Source organism: Neolamprologus brichardi, chromosome 4 (genome assembly GCF_056152115.1).
Source record: "Neolamprologus brichardi isolate AB-2024 chromosome 4, ASM5615211v1, whole genome shotgun sequence".
NCBI classification, from domain to species: Eukaryota; Metazoa; Chordata; class Actinopteri; order Cichliformes; family Cichlidae; genus Neolamprologus; species Neolamprologus brichardi.
The window spans coordinates 26258272-26275696 of NC_142107.1; the positions used below are offsets into that span (position 1 = coordinate 26258272).

Consider the following 17425-nt stretch of genomic DNA (forward strand, 5'->3'; position numbering starts at 1 on the left):
TGTTTCTACTTCAATCATGAAACTGATCAATGATCAGCTGATCGTCTCTCTTGTTTGTTTATCACTTTGCACCAGAAAGAGGAAACCAGCCGATGTCGCGTTAAACAACAGCAGCACGTTTAAGCTTGATCAGCTGTTGTTAGAATTTATTTAATATTAATTTCTAGTATCAGCTGATGTTTGCTGGAGCCACAGCTGTAAAGCTGCTGGTCATGATGGTTTGGATATGTGGTGAGAGGGAAACATGAAACCAGGAGATGTCCTTACTGAATCATCAGAGCTGAACAGGTGATGGAGAAACAGGTTTACCTTTTAGGAGACATGAATGAGTTGAAGTTATGAACTGTTTCTGAGAGACAAATAACACCAGGATCCTTTTCTAAGTAGCTGACAGCTGGTAACTGTGCAGGGGCGGGTCTAGCAAAGTGTTGCCAGGGGGGCAGGTAGGGCATTAACAGGGAGAGGGGGGCACAAAGACATACTTTCTTATTCTCATTTAAAATGTCTCACTTTTAAAAAATAATTATCTGAATCTTACAACAAACGATTGATAGATTGATGCATATATACCATCAGAACAGTGCACATCACTGTCACAACAGTGTTTGTTTTCATTCAAAGGCTTTATGATTTTTCCTATAATGGCGGCCGGTCTCTGGGCATTTTGCGCCGCTCAGCTGGATCATCGCCGACCGCAGGTCATGTGATCGATCTGAACCGAAACTCTGCTTTCAGGTGGTCTTCGTGTGCGTGGCGCTGAGCGGGCCAGTCTCCCCGGCTGAGTTAACCTGCGAAACTTTGATCCTGCTGTCGACCAACTTCACAGGTAACTTCCTGTTTGGGATTTCCTTTGACGTGCTCAGTGAAACCGGAGCGCCAACACCTTCTCTGTGTTCTGCCTCTCAGCAAGGACCTTAGTGCTGCTCAACCAGACATTTACCATCAGCAACTCCTCAGGTCTGTATCACACACTCACCTTCGACTTTTGACAAACATCAGCACCAGGATCACCATGAGGTACTCTGCTTTTCGCCATGGCTGTACTCTCAGGTGTACCTGTGCAGTACTGTTTAAGACTCCAACAGGAAAATTAAGAGGTGCTTCCTGTTTGAGTCATTCTCTAACTTTCATTGTAGACTTCAATAATATTTACCAAAGGTGAGTCTCATGAAGTAAAGTTCCCTACAGGTCCTTGTGCCTCTCACCCATCGCTCTCTCTTTGCAGGTGTGTACTGTGACCTGTCGGTGGATGGGATAGGAACCTGTTGGCCTCGGAGTGCAGCAGGTGAGCTGGTCTCCAGACCGTGTCCTGAGCAGTTCAACGGGATCCACTACAACACCACCAGTAAGTGCCACCTGCTCAGATGCAGAGACTATCATGCTAACACGTTCACAGACAGTTTCTGATGTGTGAATGTGAACACAGCTACACACTTTCTCTCAGACACAGGCAGAGTTTTTTCTCTCATAAATTTAGATTTTTGTTTATTTTTTTACCTTTAGGGGCAACGACGAGCTGTTGACCGTTCTCTCCTAGAGGGGGCGTGTTTTTCACAGTATATACTCTGTCTCCATTGTCTTCAACTGATCTTTATCCACAGCCAATCAGAGGCTGCCAATTAAGTGTCAGCCAATCACAGTTTCACACTCTGTGTTCTCAGTGACGTCCAACACCACCTCCGTACCAGGAGGAGCTGACTTCTTCTGTGCCAACTGTCTTCATTATATCCACTGTGTGTGTGTGGGCGGCATAAATATCCTGTTTAATTAAAGGTTTAGGTTGCCAATCGAACTTAATAGCATGAGTCATCTGTGTGTGTGTGTGTGTGTGTGTGTGTGTGTGTGTGTGTGTGTGTGTGTGTGTGTGAGAGACCAGCTGGAGCTCATGTTTCACACACAGAAAAACTTGCCTCTGATGTAATTTGGCATCTGATCGGGTAACATGTAAATAAAGCGTCTGTCTGTGGGCACTGATGTATTGATCTGATCAGACTGATGTAAATCAAACACAGCGTGCACTGATGAGGTGGGTGATCAGGGGCGTAAGGCCCTGATGACAGCTCAGTAGTTGCCATGGTTACACTGGAGTCGAGTTGGGTTGTGTTTTCTTCAGATTCTGATCAGTTCTCTCTAATAATGATTGATTGAGATATCGATGGATGATGAGGTCCAGTTCTGTTTGTGAGCTGTGAGTCTGAGGACCCAGATCCAGAACCTGAGCTGGTTTGTCGATGTCAGGGAGCAGACATGTCAGAGGGAATAACTGTGGATGAAATGCTGTTCCTAATTTAAATAAATTCAGATCAAACTGAGGTCATTGTACTCGGCGCTGAAAAGCTTAGAAATATGGTATCTAACCAGATTCTTACTCTGGATGGCATTACCTTGGCCTCCAGTAACACTGTGAGGAACCTTGGAGTCATTTTTGACCAGGACATGTCCTTCAACGCACATATTAAACAAATATGTAAGACTGCGTTCTTCCATTTGTGCAACATCTCTAAAGTTAGAAATATCCTGTCTCAGAGTGACGCTGAAAAACTAGTTCATGCATTTATTACTTCCAGGCTGGACGACTGTAATTCATTATTATCAGGAAGTCCTACAAACTCACTGAAAAGCCTTCAGTTAATCCAAAATGCTGCAGCAAGAGTCCTGACAGGGACTAGAAAGAGAGAGCAGATTTCTCCTGTTTTGGCTTCCTGTTAAATCCAGAATTCAAAATCCTGCTCCTCACATACAAGGTCTTAAATAATCAGGATCTTATCTTAATGACCTTGTAGTACCATATCGCCTCTGTCAGTGCGCCCCAGGGTGGCTGTGGCTACAGTGTAGCTGCCATCACCAGTGTGTGAAAGTGTGTGTGAATGGGTGGATGGCTGAATGTGTAAAGCGCTTTGGGGTCCTTAGGGAGTAGTAAAGCGCTATACAAATACAGGCCATTTACCATTTTATATCACCGTATTAGAGCACTGCTGGTTTACTTGTGTAACTAGGGTATTTCACTAGCTGAGAGCACATCCTCATTTAGATCTGACAATAGATGATGAATTGTGAACTGATGCTGCAGGTTGGGGAAGGCCTCATAGTGGACAGCAGCTACTCGGCGGATCCCCAAAGAAGGAAACCCCCTAAAAGTAGTGATGAAGTGCCTTGAGGCAACAGTTGTTGCGATGTGGCGCTATATAAATAGAATTGAACTGAATTGAGCTTTACAAAGGTCTTGGAGATTCTTGCAAATATACAATTGGTAGGTTTGTAATGACCGGCCCATTACAAGCCTACCCATGGTCAGAGATTCCTTTGCTAGAAGCGGGTGTTGCTGCACTGATGCAGAAGGAATGGCCAGAGAAAAGATTAGGAGAAACTCCAGACAATGAGAGAACTTGATGAAAGTGTGAAAGAAACCAGGATCTGGTAGAAACGTGGATAAACACAATGATAAACAGTTTTTGAAGGTGAGGTGTGCTGGAATTTTTACTAAGGTTGAGGTAATTGGTCAGCAGACCATGGGGGCTTAGACATGAGCTGATTTTGAAGAAAACCACCTTCTGCCATAATAACCACCAATGCAGATAGATGAAGGAGCAACATCTGTTTAGAGCTGAATGTAGTCAGGGTGGGACAACTGATCATGAAAACGAAAGTGATGCCATTCCTGTTAGTTGCCAGAGTGATTATGGCAAGGACTGATGGTTTAGATGCTGCGGTAGCAATTATGCACAGAGCAAAGTTTAGGTGTCCAACAGGAAGAGCAGCAGTCCTTTAGCACAAGAGGGAACAAGGAGAAAGTTTTGAAGGAAGAGATTGATACAATTAATGTGACATTAATACTTCTCTGAACAAAGAAGCCTGGAACTAAATGTTGTCAAGGGTTACGCCAAAAAAACCTCCTGTTTCTCTTCTGACAATGGAACGCCAAGTTCAGTGAAAATTGACTTCAGGGTGGATATCTCAAGAGCTGGAGAGGTGATATGACCAGGAAATCGTTGAGAAGATGGACCAGATATGGCACTTTATGGTTGTTAGAGACATTCTAAAGCAAGTCTCCAAAAGTTGATTCTGTTCATCTGGACGTAGCGTTTTTATGGGAGAAACATTTCATCACTCATCCAGGTGACTTCTTCAGTCTCAGCTGACTGCAGGTTTTCCCAATCTTATAAACAGGACATTTGCATAATGACTGAAACCAGCCCACTCAAGGAACAATGGGCTGGGAGATTGGTTCCTTAATCTTAATTATGCAAATTCTCATGACCATTGATCAACAACCACTGACCAAAGACCACTGATCAAAGACCACTGATCAAAGACCACTGATCAATGACCACTGATCAATGACCACTGATCAATGGCCACGATGTCTGTCATTACTTGGACAGGCTGACAGAAAAAACAGACTTTGTGAGCACGGGTGGGATCAGCTTTTTTGACCTGTAGCTCTGTGACTCGTGTTTTACCTGTACTGACAGTAACGCATTGATGTTTGTGTTCAGATCGGGTCTACAGAGAGTGTCAGGTGAACGGCAGCTGGGCGCCTCGAGGAAACTACAGCCAGTGCACCGAGATCATCGTCCTGGTGAGAAGCACCAACGCCAATCACTGATCAATATGCTCTGACCGTGTTTCTATTACCGATGAGCTCGTAAACCCGAACAGAGCCTTAAGGAGCTAACATTAGCTAACACGATGTTTGGTAGTAATGCACAAGTCCTGTTAAAGGAGGAAATCATGCTCAGTGTGTGGCAGTTTAAAAGGGGTTAGTGCAGGTTTCACTCGTATGTTTGTTATTGGGCCCAAAATGAGGGTACCGATGTGACATCGCTAAAGCTCCGCCCACCCTCTGTCATTACTCTGACAGACCAAAGACGACTATGTCCTCAGATGATACATGGGACAGGAAAACATTTTCAGTGTGTGTGTGTGTCTTTGTGTGTGTTCACAGTCTGCTGGGTGATAATGGTCTTCTCTGATACTCTCATCAATATTGGATTTAGATTCATTCTGACTGTTGTCTGATGACATCAGAACGCTCATACCACCCGCCCGTCCGTCTGTCCGTCTGCCTCAGGCTCATATACTGGTGTCATCAGAGCATGACACACATATATGTTGGGTCTGTGTTTCCACATGCCCCGCTAGTTTAGAGACGTAACCCTCATGAAGAACGGAAAACAAGACAGAACATCTTCAACCAGCTTTTTACCCGCTAACAAGGGAAGTTTGGTCAGAACCAGCTCCTCACCTGTCTCTAACCCAAATCCTTCAAAGAGTAGCTTCCCTCGCAGCTATTTATTCCCATGATCGTTACAGTACACAATACAATACAAGCACCTCCCACCGTAAAACCCCCCAATGGTTACAAAGACAAGGCACTATGTGTGTGTGTGTATGCAGAAATGATAATAATAAAAAATGACACACTCAATCATGTTGAGATCAGGGCTCTGTGGGGGCCGTACCATCACGTCCACTACTTCTTGTTCTTCTTTACTTCTTGAAGATTTGACTTTGGCTGTGTGTCTGGGCTCGTTGTCCTGCTGCAGAATACATTAGGGTCCAATTATACGCCTCTCCGATGGTATTGCACGATGGACAAGTATCTGCCTGTATTTCTCAACATTGAGATCACCATTATTAAATCTCCAACTCCATTTGCAGAAATGCAGACGCAAATGTTCAGGGAACCTCCAGCATGCTTCACTGTCGCCTGCAGACACTCATTATTGCACTGCTCTTCAGCCCTTCGACGAACAAACTGCCTTCTGCTACAGCCAAATATTTCACATTTTGACTCATCAGTCCAGAGCACCTGCTGCCTTTTTCTGCACCCCAGTTCCTATGTTTTCGTGCATACTTGAGTTGCTTGGCCTACCATGTTGGAGGTATGGCTTTTTGGCTGCAACTCTTTCATGAAGACCACTTCTGGCCAGGCTTCTCCTGACAGTAGATGGGTGTACCTGGGCCTCACTAGTTTCTGCCAGCTCTGAGCCGATGGCACTGCTGGACATCTTCGGATTTCAAAGGTTAATGAGCCTGATGTGTATTTCATCTGCTGCTTTCTGCATATGTAAATCTAACTCGGGAATTATCATACTAGATGCAGAAATAGCTACTGAGCTCTAATCTGAGGAGTTTGGAAAGCAGAGCGTCTGGACTTCTTGAAGTTTGGGAGTGTCCCCAAGTTGATCCTATATTAGTCATCTGTCTAATCACACAAACTAAGGTGTGAAAACGGCTGTGGGTCACTATCAGCCAAGGTTGTGAGACCCAACCCCACCCTATCATGTGACTTACTGAGGTCAACTGACGCAAGATGTGAGTGGGCAGTAAGAGGGGAGTACTCAGACCTCTACACTGGAGACACCAAACAGCCTCAACATAGAGTCACTTCCATGGAACAAGACTCAGCTGTACAGCTGCATCTAAAGGTCAAAGGTCACTTTTTACATGTTGGACAGAGAAGACAGATGGTTTGAAAGAGGAGTGAAAGAAGCCATTTATGTCCACTGTGAACGACCATCTTTGGTCAGAGGGCGGGGCTTCCACACCAACTGTCTGCCACTTATAATCCAATTTGAGATCCTTCCCAGACGCATTAACGCCCACTCACATCCTGGGTCATTTCACCTGAGGAAATCACATGATAGGGTGGGGCCATCATGTGAGGTTGTGGGGTCACAACCTTGGCTGGTAGTGACCCACGCCTGTTTTCACACCTTGGCTCATGTGATTAGATAGATGATCAATAGTGGGTCAGCGACCCCCTTAGTGACTCTGCATCATTTGCTCTTAGAACCGAAGAAGCTTCTTGGATGAAACACCTTCAAGAAACTTAAAGTCCAGACATTTTTTTACCAAGCTCCTCATATCACCATGAACCTTCAGCAGACCTACTGATCTCTAGTCTGGAACATGACCTATACCAGGTTACTTCTGCAGCTTTAGTTATCATGGAGATGAGAACCGATGAGTTAAGCTGGGATGTACTCTGCTTAATACTGAGCTCAGGTGTTTGCAGGTGACAGGAAGTCACTGAAGCATGATTTCTGACTTCTCAGCCACACAGCATCGATTTGTAACCTTTGTTTGATTTTAACAAGTTTTCTGCATCCTCCTGATTCACACACTCTCTCACACACACAGTCAGTGACAAGTGTGAGAACATGAGTGAGCAAACGTCAGTGTGAATGAGTCCTCAGAGAGCGAGAACCATCTGGAGCCTCTGTGTGTGAGCACTAAGGGGGCGGATCCCTTTGAGGTCCAGGTGGGAAGCTGGTCCATTTGCTGTGGGCAGCGTTTCCCTGGGGTCCTCACAAAGGCACAAAGAACAACATGTGTGTGTCTATAAGTCCATATGTAATGTCATGTGGTCTGCTTTGTGTGTGTGTGCGTGTGTGTGTGTGTGTGTGTGTGTGTGTGTGTGTGTGTGTGTGTGATAGAGAGAGAGAGAGGAGAGAGCATCTCCCACTGAGACAATCTGTCACCCATTTCCTGCTCTCCTGTGATTGGCCAGAAGAGCTGGCTGCTGGTCAATCACAGACCGTAATTAACAAGCAAGGTGTGCGTGTGTGTTTACAGTGCAACGAGGCTGAGCATGAAAGGAAAGTTGCATAACTGTTCATTATTATTACAGCACAAACACAGAGTTGTTTTGATTACACGTTTGGCATAATTTTTAATCATCTAAATGAAAACAACATGTTGCTATGGAAACATGCACACAGAGAAAGGATGTGATTGTAAACTGATTATATGATAGATTTTGTAAAGGGCATGACCCCCGTTACACCTCAGCATCTCCTGTGAACAGAAACATACCTAAACTAACCTCGTATTGTGGATGGGTTATCTCAGTTGTTCAGTTGTTCTCCTGACTGAAGTCCGTGTACAGCATCCTGCCATGCAAATGCGTTTGTTCCTAACCCATCCAAACTTCAGTAACCCTACAAACGTCACTGCTGTTTAGTTTTCTGTCTTCATTTCATTTTAAATCCCTCAGTCAGAACATGGTATTTATTTAATCTTAAAAACATTTTTGGAGACCTCCCACATACCACCAGTGGTATGCATAGCACAGTTTGAGGACCACTGCTACAGAGAACATGAGCTCCTTCACCAGCTCCAGATAAAAACCTTCACCAACCAGGTGGGAATAATTTTTTTATAGGTCAAGACTATAGGATCCAAAGAGAGATCAAAGGTCAAAGACATGACCTCAGATATGCTGTGGTCGAGTCTCAGGGAGCTGTTTATGAAGAATGTTTACTAGTTGATGGATTGGCTGATTGATTTCATTCCAGCACATATTGAAGAAATATCCCATTTACACATATTAGAACATTATACTTGTGCTGGTGGATTATGGGAGGGTGGGGCCTTTGCTGGGTCACCTGACTGTGGGTGGGACTTCTTTAAAGCTCTTTCCTCCTTTGTTTCACTGATTAAGATAACCCTTCAGCTTTGTACCTTCATCTAGAGGAGCAGGAAAAATGTGAGCTCAGTGGGCGGGGCCTTTTCTCCATGACCTTTGAACCTGTTCTAGTTTTACTCTTTCAGACATTTTCATGATGGGGGGAGACTGAGCTCAGACTTTTATAATAAAGATGAAAACATGAAACTGTTGAACTGCTTGGTTGTTTCTGGGGTCATAGGTCAGATCTGACAGGTTGTCCTTTCTCGCTCTACTTCCTGTTTCAGAGGAAGAGTAAAGTTCACTATCAGGTGGCTGTCATCATCAACTATCTGGGCCACTGCATCTCTCTGGGAGCGCTGCTGCTTGCCTTCACGCTTTTCATGAGGCTCAGGTAATGCACCTGTCTGTCTGTGTGTACACCTGTCTGAAGACATGTCGCATGCTTGCTGTGAGGACAGCTGAAGGGTTAAGCTTCAGTTCCTGGTTCAGGTTAAAGGATCAGTTATGCGCGTCCTCACAAAGAAAGGAGCACAGGGCCACCCCCTGGTGGACGGTGAGGGTAATGCAGGTGACTGTACCATGAAGAAGATTAAACAAACCCATGATATCCTTCCGTCATCTGGACCTACCTTTACAATGGCGCTCACACAAAGCTAGTTATCAACTCACTAACCCTGCACATTCACATGGAGGGCATCTGACCAATCACAAAGGGGCATTTCGTGGGTCACATGACTCTTCCTCCACAGAAAATAATCCCTGTGAGTGCAACCTGATGTTACAACATGGTGATAAAAAAATCTCTAAAGAACAGCGAAGTATGCAAATAAAATGCAACATTGTGGTAAAAAGGGTGAGATACATGCCACAGAAAATTCTTAATCAATTTAGTGCACGCATTTGAATTCCAGGTGATAGCTTATTACTGAGCACGCTCAGTGCTGCTGTTTGTTTCCAAGGTGATGGCTGGAACCACTGAAACATTGTAGCTTCCTGTCCCACAGCCCGATGAAGGAGGCGTGGAAATCAGATCAGAGTGAATGAATGTGATTGGCCGATCAGGTGTTCAGGTGTGTGTTCCATGTTTCCAGCAGAGTGGCGAGACTCAGTATCATGTCTGAATGAAGCAGAACACCACATGCACATCCTGTGACAACACCATTATCGACCATAAATCGACAGTGCGTCCTAAGTATGAATTCTGGTTGTGCTACACTCAAAAATCTGTCAAAAAATGTTTTAATATGACTTTGGTACGAAGCCGCACCACTTGATGGATTGTTGGAGCATCACAGCTACCATAGTCATAGTAACACCTAGCTGTTAGGATGCTACATGCTTATGAAGTAGATTTCAGACTTAAGGCTGTCAGTCGCTTTTTGTTTCGCTTGATGCACCTTATGTATGAAAATAGATACGTTCATTGATACTGCACCTTATAGTCTGAAAAATATGGAAACTGAGAACATTACCTGCTCTGGACACTTTGAGTTTTTATTGCTGTTTATTGCTGCTGTTCAAGGTTTGAGAGTAAAGCTAGAGGTGATGACTGAATTCAGACCTCAGGTCAGCAGGTGCACTGGTCCTTTTTAAGGATAAGATATTAGAGAGAAAAAAACTGTTGTAAATTTGTTTGCTGGCAACAGACAAAAACCTAAAGAATAAAAATTAATATGTTTATTATTTACTGATCATCAGGGAAGCACAAAGACAGTGCACTGTAATGAGGGGTTTTCCAGGAATGATGATGCTATTTTCTGGAGATCTGATTGGTCTATAGGTGGCGATGTCATACCAATTGATCTGTAATCTGGAACCTAAGCAGGTCTAGAGAAGGTTGGAGTCACAGCACATGTTACCATGGCAGTTTTCCCCAGTAAGTAATAAACTACCTACAGAAAGCCCAGGTTAACCCTGAAGTTATCTGGATAAGCCAAAACCTGGCTTAGTAATACAGACCTCTGAAGTTGTGATCCAGTAATTAATTACTAAGTAACACAAGATCAGAATTAATCTGTGCGAACGACGATGTATAAATCCTGGCAATCCTCCTGCACTTAACAGCGTACACTATGTTACTCTGTTTCTGTCGGGGGACCCGATCCTTTGGGTGGTCTAATGTTTTGGCGCAGTGTGTTTTGGGGTTTAAACGCTACAGAGACCCGGTGTTTAGAGAAAATGTGTCTCAGCTGCTATATTCCGTCATAATGTTTAAATAAATCAAATTGAAGCCTGTTAAAATGTAATGTAGTAAAACCACCAGAAGGTGGCAGTAATGATCTGAAAGGTGTTTCCTGATGCTGCTCTGAAAAAGTCTGATGTTGTGAGATTAGCTGCTCACAAACAAAAAGGCGAACATGATGAAATCCAGAACGACCGAGCGCAGCAGGAACAAGCTGCGGAAAGCTCAATCCTGAAAAGCTCACCTGACTGATTAGTGTGGAGGTGTTTAAGGAGGAGCCGATCAGTTCAAGTCTGTGCGTTTCAGGAGCATTCGCTGTTTGAGGAACATCATCCACTGGAACCTGATCTCCGCCTTCATCCTGAGGAACGCCACCTGGTTCATCGTCCAGCTAACAATGAATCCCGCTGTTACCGAGAGAAACCAGGTGCTCACACACACAGTCACATACTGACAAACACACTGATGCTGACCGTGACGCTGACTCCGGCCTCTGCAGGTGTGGTGCAGGCTGGTGACGGCAGGTTATAACTACTTCCATGTGACCAACTTCTTCTGGATGTTTGGTGAAGGCTGTTACCTCCACACTGCCGTCGTTCTCACCTACTCAACCGATAAACTCAGGAAGTGGATGTTCATCTGCATCGGGTGGGGTCAGTCCATCTGTCCCCCTTTCTGTCTGTCTACCTGTCCTCCTGTCCCTCTGTCTGCTCACCCGTCTCCCTCTCTGTCTGTCCGCAGGTATTCCATTCCCCATCATCGTGGCGTGGGCTTTCGGGAAGCTGTACTACGACAATGAGAAGTAGGTCATGTGACCAGACAAGACTTGCTAAATATAATGTGTTGCAATATTGAACGTGAGGAGTCATGTGACTGTGTTTTGATTGACAGGTGCTGGTTTGGAAAGAGGGCGGGAGTTTATACAGACTACATTTACCAAGGCCCCATGATCCTGGTCCTGCTGGTAGGAGCACAGCCAGTCCACCTTAAAAACACTACAGTCCTCCTTAAACACAGCCAGTCCATCTTAAATTCTGTCAGAGACTGATGCTGATGTTTTGGAGATTCCTTTGACCAGCAAGTGGTGCTGAAGCCCCCATCAGACAGTAGAAACCAGTAAAAACCATAAAGTCTATAAAAATCGGTGGCGTTCAGAAATATCAGATTTGTTACAGACAGCTGAGGATGATTTATCGAGAGAGGAAGAGGAGTGAGATGGTCCGGTTTAACGTGAGAAGACACGTCAGCTGACAAGCTGTCATGTGATGTGGTCTCTGAAGCTCTAACCTGATCAGGTCACATGTGTGTCAGAAACACCTGCACAGGTAACTTGGCTCCAGCTGTGTATAAACCTGGAAGTCTTCTTCTCCTCAGATTAACTTCGTCTTCCTGTTCAACATCGTCCGGATCCTGATGACCAAACTCAGGGCATCAACAACCTCAGAAACCATTCAATACAGGTAGAAACACACCTGTAAAAGGTGAGCTGGGTTTGTGATTGATTGATCAGAAATAAATCATTGGTTTGCTCTTACAGACAGATGAGAGCAGGTGTGATGTACAGGTGATAGTTAGCTGTCGCCTCACCTTTGCATGTCTCTTTGGAGGTCATCTTCACCTTTGCCCTCTCGCTGCATTAGCCTGTTTGCTGAAGGAAGGCCTGTGTGGGTTAATGTGCTGCTCTGATGCTGCAGGAAGGCTGTGAAGGCGACGCTGGTGCTGCTGCCTCTGTTAGGAATCACCTACATGCTTTTCTTTGTGAACCCCGGAGGAGAGGACGAGGTCGCTCGGATCGTCTTCATCTACTTCAACTCCATCCTTGAGTCCTTCCAGGTTCAGACTGCCACCCACACCAGAGGGAGCCTAACACAGTTTAATCAGAGCGCCTCGGTGTGGTCACTGAGCACTGATACATGAGCTGTTGCTGTCAGACCAGGTTCAGCTTACAGAATACAGTTCACTATGCTGGTCTCAGTCCAAGACTAAACTGACCGAGCTTTCTTAGCTCAGTTTACACAGACTGATCTAAAAGAATCATAAACCTTTAGCTTAGCTATTAGCCAGAACGTGGATGGACACATCCTTTGATGATGTCACTTCTAGGCTGGACTATTGTAGCTCCTCCGCCCATCAGTCGCTGTTAGCTAACTTGTGGACTCTCTGTGTCCCTGCAGGGCTTTTTCGTCTCTGTGTTTTACTGCTTCCTGAATAGCGAGGTTTGTCATGTTAATCAGGATTCCTCTTGGTTTCACATCATGTATGAATCGTATTTACATGACCCTTCTGATCTCTCTGTTTACCTGTTCACATATCTAGGTGCGCTCCGCGGTCAGGAAGCGTTGGATTCGTTGGCAGGACCGTCACTCCATCCGGAGCCGTGTCATACGGGCCACGTCGCTGCCCACCTCACCGAGCAGAGTGTCCTTCCACAGCATCAAACAGTCCTCAAACCTCTGACAGACCTGAACTCACCCAATGGCGGTCTGAGATGTGATTCCCGTTGGCCAATCTGAGCTCTTATGATGCATGAGGACCAGACAGTTAGAGGGGGGCTCTGTGTGGCCCCGCCTCTCTTCACCCTCACTAGACTCTCTGTCACTGGACTCAACCAATCAGCTGCTTCATATGTTGCACTGAGCAGTAGGGATGGGTATTGATGAGATTTTCACGATTCGATTCCATTTTCGATTCTGTTTAACGATTCGATTCTTTATCGATTCTTTTTTACAAAAGGAGAACACTAAGGTCGATTAGCTTAGATCTTTGTTTTATATCTTCTCTTTGAACAAGAGAGAAATGTAGGAGTAACATGGCCTTACAAACCCAACAGTGAGATCTTAAGAGATCCAGCCTGCAGCTCTTCAATGGGGCGTCACAGGGTCCCCAGGAAAAACACTGTAAATGTAAAATAATAAAATAAATATTCTTCTGTAGCAATAACAAAGTATAACATAAATTATTCTGTAGCAGTTACACAAGAATATCCAGTAATGTCCCTGCCTACAATTAAACACATTCACTTACTGAAAATCATCTGCTGTGGCAAACGGCTGCAAGCCTTTGACCACAAACTGAGTCACTGCTCGCTGACATTCATCTATCCTGGCCTGAAAGGAGACGCTACGGTAGACTGCAGCGAGAACTGCCAGCATCTGAGCCAGACTCTGTCTCATCATGGTCACTAAACGCACAGTAATGGCAGGTTTGTAATAAGGCAGATCGCACTAACATAATCTGCACTGTTAGTTGATTATTTACCTGCTGCATTAACGGGAGAGGACGTGCAAACGTTACCGCTGCTGCTGGGTTGAGATTCAGGAGCCCGGAATTAAAAACACGACATTCATTTAAGGTCATCGTGTGTTTTTTGCATATTCGTAGTGTTTCCTCCCTTAAATTAAATATATACTTTGCAAGTATTGCAAGTTGCCCTGTTGTCATCCGTTCTCGTAAAGTATAACCAAACTTTTGAGCGTTTGAGGCGCCGTGTTTCCTGCCAGGTAAGCAACGCTCCGCAACGTGGTGACGTCATTCGGGGCAACTGGAATCGATAAGGGAATCGTTTGCAGAAATGGCAAACGATTCCAAGGAACTGAAACAGTGGGAACCGGTTCTCAGCAAGAACCGGGTTTCGATACCCATCCCTACTGAGCAGCCAGACTGTATTTTATAATCGGTTTATTGATTTATTGATCAGTGTTTTATTTATCAGCTATTACTGTATGTATTACTGATCACCAGCTTTCTGCTCTTCACACACACTGATCATCACAGATTCAGAGGTGTGTGGTGACAAACCTAACCCTAACTCTGATAACCCTGACGTCAGCTTCCTGCTCTACTTCCTCTGGTGAACATTTATTCAGATTAAATCTTCGGGCAAGTGGATTAAGGATCCGTACCATTTCCACCAGTGGCAGGAAAGTAAAGCTGGATTATCAGCAGGTTTTATTTTGCATCAGACGGAGTCTTTATAGCCACAAGAACGTCTGCTTGATGTTTGGTGTGAGTGCTCCGCCACAGAGACACTGCTGAAGGTGTGTGTGTGTGTAAATGTGTGTGTGCGCGTGTGTGTGTGCGCGCGCGCGCTTGTGCGTGCACGTGTGTTTGTGTGTGTGTGCGTGTGTTTGTGTGTGTTTGTGTACGTGTGCACGTGTGTGTGCGTGCACGTGTGTTTGTGTGTTTGTGCGTGCAGTTTAATAAATTAACCCAAGCTTAACTTGCTGTGAAAGGGGCGGAGTTTACACCATGTGACCAATCAGAAACATGGACAGCAACCTGATCTCTGTTTATTTCCTTCATGAACAAATGGAAAAGAGGCCGTTTATACAATCATTTCCACCTGCAATCCCTGGCCAGGTAAAAATACGTGACACACACAAGTTGACACACAAGCCACCACGGCGAGTGGACGGGAGAGCCGGCCGGCTTGGATTGGCTCTTAGCCTGTGCTGTGCTTCCAGTTCTTCGCACAGTGGTTTTGGCGACTCAACGTCAGGATGAAAAAGCAATAGAAAGCACAAAAACACCATTTAGCCTGGAGTAGCTGTTGTGTGCTGCTCCCGCAATGCCAATTACTAAAGTATGACAAAATCTATCAAACGAATAATGCGCCTGAAGAGTGTGTTGCACTCTGCCGTGCATTATTAATGATGCATGCTGTTTGAAAACTCATGACAACCACTTCAGTAAAATTTCAAATCTACAGTAACAAAAATCATGCAGCCATTTTCTTCTGCTTGTCTGAAGTCGGGTTTGGGGGCAGCAGCAGGAAAGCCCCTCCCCCTTTCACCTCATCCTCCAGGAAAACAGAGACAGTCCCTGGCCAGCCGATCAATCTGATCTCTCCAGCGTATGCCGGGCCTCCTCACCCTATGCCTGGCTGAAACACCTTACCCAGGAGGCGACAGCGTTAGCCATCTCCTTTCGATGTGGAGGAGTTCCCCTCCTGAATGACTGAAGTGCTCACCCTAACCCTAGGGGAGAGCCCGTCCACCTTTTGGAGAAAACTCATTTCTGCTGCTTCAATCCGCATCTCGTTTTACAGTGTTCACAAAACGATGTGTGCGAGACTAACAGATTTATGCCGTTTCTCAACAACAAAGTGCATTTGGTGCCAGATGACACTCTAACTGGGCATGAATTAAAAATATAACAATTCCATTAAAGCAGTGGTCCCCAACCACCGGGCCACTGACCGGTACTGGTCCGTCATTTGGTACCGCTCCGTGAGTCGTTTGGTACCGGGCCGTGAGAGCTGAGACTCGGGCTGAAATTTATGGTTTTCAGGGTTTTTATCATTAACTCTGTTTCCCCGGGTCTTTTCCTGTGTTGTAGTTGTGCGTCTTATTTTGAAAGAAATATTTACACGTTACCATAGCGACCAGAGAGCATTAAGGGGCAGAGAGGAGGATGTTACTCTCAATGCTGTTGGTGCATTTCAGGAGGATGCTAATAAAGTTACACAATTACACAGTGATTTTGCGTTTATTATTATATTTACCCTCAGTTTTTGTCTCGATCGTATTGCTTTATTTTGTTGTGTTTATCCGCCACACCTTAAAGGCCGGTCCGTGAAAATATTGTCTGACATCAAACCGGTCTGTGGAGCAAAAAGGTTTGGGAACCGCTGGATTAAAGAACCAGTAAGTCTGTTACTGACAACAATGATGAAGGGGAGGGAGAGCACGGTCCCTGAGGGGCCGCTGTGCTGCCTCACACATACGGTACAGAAGCCTCACATACTGTGGTTGAGGTGGCAGATCGTCTATGCAGTCAGGTGACTGTTCACGCCCACTACTTGCAGCTTCGCTCTCAGCAGTGCAGATTGGATTGAAGGCATTGAAAGCACACGTGTGTCATCCAGGTCATGGCAGCTATCCTGTGGACTGTGCTGGTAGATGTTCTGCAGAGAGGCCACTGGACTCCTAACGATCTTTTTGGCAGCCTTCACCACTTTCCAGGCATTTGCAGTCCATGGGATTGGTGTTGCCGTATCACGATGCAGAAGGTCAGGATGCTCTCAGCTGCTGCAGCTGTAGCTACATATGAAACTCATCGGAATCACAGCCACTGCTGAGCCCTCCTAACCAGCTCTGTGGGGTTAAATGTCCCACTGAGGTCCTCACTGATGTAGACACTGTTGGGATTTGTTTTTATCTTTAAGACTAATATCTCTAGAATCACATATTTGTCTTTTACTGCACACAGTGTCTTGTAGAAGAGCTTCGGATTCACTCTGATAAAACAGACCATGTTTCCTCAGCCAGATAAGCCAATGACCTTAGTATCCTGTTATCAGTGGCGGTCCTAGCCTGTTTGGCGCCCTGGGTGAACACTCCCTCTGGCGTGTTCGCAAAGACAAAGACTCACACACAGACTCTGTGTGTGAGTGGTCTGAGTGATGAGGGTCACTCATGACTCAGATTGGTGGGTGGGGTGTCGGGATACAGTGTTTGCTAACAGTCTGAATGGCCCAGGGGAAGAAGCTGTTGCTGAGTCTGGAGGTGTGGGACCTGATTGGCCTGAGGTGGCGACCAGAGGGCAGCAGGTCAAACAGGTGGTGGGCGGGGCCACCTGTGATGGCCCGAGTTTACCTGAGACAGGAAGATCTGGTGATGGGCTCCAGGGGTGTCGGAGGGCAGCCAGTGTTAATTATCCTCTGCGCAGACTTCCTGTTCTCAGTCGTGGCCCCTCGGTTATTCCTCCTCAGCACACTGTTAAATATCCCAACTCTTTGATCTTTGGGCTGAAGGAAGAACAACACTCGGTGTATAAATGCTCAATTAACAATCTCTTTATGCCATACAACACTATGAGCATTAAAA

The 17425-nt window shown here is 45.4% G+C and overlaps 1 protein-coding gene across 1 annotated transcript in view; it reads left to right on the top strand.

The window, feature by feature from the left end:
- The window catches only part of crhr1 (corticotropin releasing hormone receptor 1), a 29415-nt gene extending 12763 nt beyond the window's left edge, over positions 1-16652 (top strand). The window contains exons 2-14 of the mRNA XM_006805240.2: positions 736-826; positions 907-957; positions 1226-1345; positions 4497-4579; positions 8701-8807; positions 10905-11025; positions 11098-11251; positions 11340-11400; positions 11490-11562; positions 11973-12058; positions 12293-12431; positions 12773-12814; positions 12915-16652. Of these exons, the coding sequence (XP_006805303.1) occupies positions 736-826; positions 907-957; positions 1226-1345; positions 4497-4579; positions 8701-8807; positions 10905-11025; positions 11098-11251; positions 11340-11400; positions 11490-11562; positions 11973-12058; positions 12293-12431; positions 12773-12814; positions 12915-13055 (1269 nt within the window). The 3' untranslated portion in view covers positions 13056-16652. The remainder of the gene's footprint in view (positions 1-735; positions 827-906; positions 958-1225; positions 1346-4496; positions 4580-8700; positions 8808-10904; positions 11026-11097; positions 11252-11339; positions 11401-11489; positions 11563-11972; positions 12059-12292; positions 12432-12772; positions 12815-12914) is intronic.
- Positions 16653-17425: the final 773 nt, after the last annotated feature.